The sequence below is a fragment of the Puntigrus tetrazona genome, chromosome 2 (assembly GCF_018831695.1).
Source record: "Puntigrus tetrazona isolate hp1 chromosome 2, ASM1883169v1, whole genome shotgun sequence".
Classification (NCBI taxonomy): domain Eukaryota; kingdom Metazoa; phylum Chordata; class Actinopteri; order Cypriniformes; family Cyprinidae; genus Puntigrus; species Puntigrus tetrazona.
Window position 1 is genome coordinate 22,657,977 of NC_056700.1, and position 5,000 is coordinate 22,662,976.

Below are 5,000 nucleotides of genomic sequence, written 5' to 3' on the forward strand. Positions count from 1 at the left end.
TGATTCGGACACTTTGCACAAACTTCCTCTACACGTGTGGATGTCAGGGGTTTGTGAAGAGCTGGAACAGAACATCCTGAGAACAGCAGCCGTGAGAGGAATGAGAAGTCCAGAGTGACCCGGAGACGAGCTGCAGGGGGCGCTGTGTCTTCAAAGACATGCACAGAAACATATACAGTATATATATATATATATGTTAAGAATTCATGTGCAAAAGTATGGCTTCTCGGTGGCTTGAGGCTGGAGTTTAGCACATCTGAGATGAAAATATTTGATTCACTCAGCCCCCTTATCTCATTTTTGACCAAGAAGGCTTTTAGAGGATTTTGCATTTTTTGTATAATACACCTGTATGTTCTGTGTTTATTTATTATGTACATATATATATATATATATATATATACACACATTTATATATATATATATATATATATATATATATATATATATATATATATATATATATATATATATATATATATTACATGAGTTAATTTCATATATATAAAAATAACATAAAACATATTTTTTACCATTAAAAATTAACATTTATACATCCAAAAATAAAAGAAAAAAAAGACAACATAAATATTTTTGCAAATATAAAAATGTGAATAAAGAATATAGATAAAAATTATAGGTTTCGTATGTGCATTCATAAGAGGCTAATCTTAATAGGATTTATCAATCGAAATTAAATTTGGTTAAATTATTATATATATTAAATTAATTAAATTATTAAATTAAAATAAATAAAATTAAATTTATTAAATTATTAAATTAAAATAAATAAAATTATTTAAAAAAAACTATAAGCAACATCTCCCCATCAATATGGTCACTGCCAGAAGAATACAGCGATATATCTTTAAATATTTATAAGATATGCTCATTACTATGAGTGCTCTGTGAAAGCACCGAGGAATAATGTAACAACCGCTTCTTTTATCAAGCGATACATTTTTTCCTTTGAAACTTCCGCCGAAACTTCGAGGCGCGGCGGCTGACGTCACAAAGCACTGCACTGCGCAGCCAATGAGAGCGAGCGTCTCGGGTGGAGGAAGAAACGCGTTTTATAAGGCCATGTCTTTCATTCTCTCACACACACACACACACACACTCTGACAGAGAGAGAGAAAGAGAGAGAGAGAGAGAGAGAGTGTTTAAGCGGAACTTTAGTTCTATTCTTCACTCGTGGCGATGTTTCCAGACTCAAGCACAGGGTGAGTTTAAAGCCCTTTACTCTGCTTTTCACTTTAATCTCGGGTCACTTCGGCTTCCGGTGGGACGTTAAGTGTGTGGCGCGCGCATGTGGGGGATTGCGTCATCATCGATGTAGACGTTACATCAGAATCTAATAAGCATCTTTCTAAGGTCTTTTCTGTGAAGTTCACAATCAAGGGGAACGAGGTGGATCCTGCTCAACGGGTCTGGCACTTCATCCGTTTGCCATCAGTATCGCGACGATGCTTTACGTGAACGAAGCTCACGTGACAGAGAAGAACGTCACGTATAATAGCTGATATAATATCTAGAATGGTGTAAAGTGAAGTGATTCGTTGTATTCGTGTCCCGTTGAGATGCTGATCTTTTTTGTTCTCAAACATCCGCTGCATCTCATTTATTTGCTGTTCTGACATGCACCTGCTTTGCAAATCATTAACTACATATTTATTATACTGGCATATATATATATATATATATATATATATATATATATATATATATATATATATATATTTATATGCCAGTATATAATATAAATATATATATAATATATATGCGCCAGTATATAATATAAAGTTTTTCAGCATCAGTAAAAGTCAGCTGACGGGGAACGTTGTGAACAAAGCGTTCCTGCAACGTTAATAGAACGTCTGTTCAACGTTAAGCGTGACGTTCACAAAACGTTTGATACATAGTTAGTGGAATGTGTTTTTTTTTGAAACCTTGTAGTTGAGGGTTTTCTTGAAATGTAGCACTTTGTTTCGGGGACATTGAAAAGTAACGTTCTCAAGATGTTTGCGAAGCGATACGGAGTGGAATGTTCTGATAACGCTCGTGTAACCAAACACAGAGAACATCATCCAGACATAATAAAACCAAACGTTTCTTCAACACCAGCAAGCGCGGAGCTTTCGGCTTCTCGATAGTGATAATGTTCCCGCAGCGTTCTCTTAACGCTAAAATAACGTTCTCTGAACATTTTGAGAACCAAGAATCGTTAGCTGGGAAGTGAGTCATATCAGAAGTTGATTCATTTGTGGCGTTTCCAGTGAATCATTTCGGTCTCTTCAGAGAGATCATCTGCATAATCCTTCTGGTCTTGTGTGTTTTTATTTCCTCACACTGAGCTCAGAAGATAAAGTCAGATGATCTGTTATGAGAACGTTTCGTGGGAAGGAGCGACTCCAGATTCTCTGGATGAGTCTGTATGAAGCAGTCAGGGCATGATTCAAAAACACCGCTAGTTATGTTCAGCATCGTTTAGTGAAGTTTAAGCTAAAAATACATTGTTGGTGGGTTAAAAACTTTACTTAATCCAGAAAAATTTCATTTTAATACCAATGCGCATAAATATATATATATATATATATATATATATATATATATATATATATATATATATATATATATATTTGAGAAATAAAATATGTGAGACAATAAGATGTAAAACATTTGTGTTACTTGCGTCACTGAAATAAAATCGAAAATTTTTACTTTATTTCTTTTAAATAGAATCCAAAGCAAACATTTCTCATTTTAATGTGGTTTAAAAAAAAATCAAAAAAAAAAAAAAATTTATTACATATACCTCTACATATGCCTCTATAAATATTAATATATTATTATTAAAAAAATAAAAAAAAAAAAAAAAAAAATATATATATATATATATATATATATATATATATATATAAAATATTATTATTATTATTTATTTTTAATTCAGATTTTTGTTTATTTATGTTCAAATAAATTAAAATAAGAAATGTTTGCTTTGGCATCTATTTAAAAAAAATAAAGTTACAATTTTTACATTTTCGGTAACGCAAATGTTTTACGTCTTATTATCTCACATATTTTATTTCTCAAATATTTCTAGTGGTATCAAATAAAAGCAATGTAATATTATCAGTGTATTTCCGTCATTGATATCAGTATTTTATCAAGCGTCTACAGTCATGTTCATTACATCTGAATATTATTTAATGTCGGTTAATGTCTATTTTATTTCACTTAACAGAAATGTTTATGTTTTTAGTTTGAGTAAATTATAATATTTTGCTTCTCAGCTAAATCCAGTGACAGAACATTAATTAAGCAAATTTATGTAATATCTGTTGTTGTTGTTATTTATTTTTTTAAATATGATTTCAAGCATGATTTCGCTTTTATTTAAATGTATCTTAGTTAAACTAAACGCAAATGAAAACGCCCATCGAGTTATTTTTGAGGTTATTTCTGTAGTGTTCCCTGATTAAGTGGGCTCTGTCCAGGTACGGTTACGAGGAGTGTAAGGCCACAGCTGATTGGCTGCTGGCTCAGGCCCCGGTGCGGCCCCTGCTGGGCGTCGTGTGCGGCTCGGGGCTCGGGGGACTGGCCGAGATGCTGAAAGATCAGACGGCGGTCAGGTACGGGGACGTCCCGGGCTTCCCGCAGAGCACCGGTGAGTCCAGCTCCTGTGCCGGCGCTGCCGTGACGTTCTCGGGGCTCTCTCTGACTCTATCCCTGTGTTCTGCAGTGGACGGTCACGCCGGGAGGCTGGTGTTCGGCACGCTCAAAGGAAAGCCGTGCGTCTGCATGCAGGGCAGGTTTCATCTCTACGAAGGACACCCCATTCAGAAGGTGACCGACACGCTAACGGCTAGCACTCGCGCTTCTGCTTGGATTAGAAGAAAATAGCGTTTTCATTTAACGCTTTTTATTTATTTATTATAATGTTAATTAATTGATCGTTTTGGTTTCGCGTGCCTTTTTAAGTTTAGGTTTCCGTATAGAACATTCTTTATTTTTTTTACTTGGTTTAAAATGTTTGCTTTATTAGTATTTTTTTTTTTTAAATGTGTCTATACACTTCAGTAATTATCATTTCAGTTTTAGGTTCAGCTATGAATGCCGAAACGGCTAAAATTAAGAGTTAAAAATTATTTTTTTTTTATTAATTATTTATGCTTTTCATATTTAATTAAATTTTATTATTATTATTATTATTATTTTTAAAGTTTTAGATGCTGTAATAGCATTTCTATTATAACGTAACAAAACACGAATGGAGCGTTACTTTGTATCGTTTGCCAAACATTGTGAGAATGTTACTCTAACGTTCTTTAAACGTTCTAAAACGGCGGTAACGCATTAGATGAACGTCAAATGTTGTGTGAGGACCTTTCTCTAGTTTTGTGGCGCTCTGAGGAGGTTCAGTGTTATCAGTGTTTGCTGAATGTAAACATCAGCGGCGTTTTTACGGCCTCTTTATTAATACAAGGTAAGCTGTAAACGTGGTTCTGCTCTTCAGATGTTTTTCGTGTTGTTTCGGGGCAGACCACGATGCCCATGCGTGTGTTTAAGCTGATGGGCGTGGAGACGGTGATCCTGACCAACGCCGCCGGAGGACTCAACCCGGACTTCACCGTCGGAGACATCATGGTCATCAAAGACCACATCAATATCCCGGGCTTCGCTGGAAACAACCCGCTGGTGGGAGAAAACGACAAGAGGTGCTGGAACTAAAACAGATCAATATCATTGACTAAACTTAAACACCGTCGCCCCGGCAACACACTCAAATCATATGTCTAAGTACAAAACTGACTAAAAATAATTAAAGCTATATAGAAATATAAAAATAACATACCCAATCATACAGCAAAATTCTAAAATTTAAGCATCAGTAAAAATTATATATAAATTATACTAGGTAAAATGAAATAAGTTTATGCTTTTCAAAATTATTAAAATTGGCTTAAACAAAGCCATTGAAATGCAAAATAAAATAA

General features: G+C 34.3%; 1 protein-coding gene across 3 annotated transcripts in view; it reads left to right on the forward strand.

The window, feature by feature from the left end:
* The first annotated feature begins 1,087 nt into the window (after nt 1-1,087).
* The window catches only part of pnp5b (purine nucleoside phosphorylase 5b), a 6,849-nt gene continuing 2,936 nt past the window's right edge, over nt 1,088-5,000 (forward strand). Inside the window, exons 1-4 of one of the 3 annotated variants that reach the window (XM_043223672.1) lie at nt 1,088-1,223; nt 3,501-3,670; nt 3,746-3,849; nt 4,546-4,721. In XM_043223672.1, the coding sequence (XP_043079607.1) occupies nt 1,201-1,223; nt 3,501-3,670; nt 3,746-3,849; nt 4,546-4,721 (473 nt within the window). In that variant the 5' untranslated portion in view covers nt 1,088-1,200. Of the gene's footprint in view, nt 1,224-3,485; nt 3,671-3,745; nt 3,850-4,519; nt 4,722-5,000 lie in introns of all 3 variants that reach the window. The other 2 variants (XM_043223664.1, XM_043223680.1) reach the window with 2 other exon arrangements.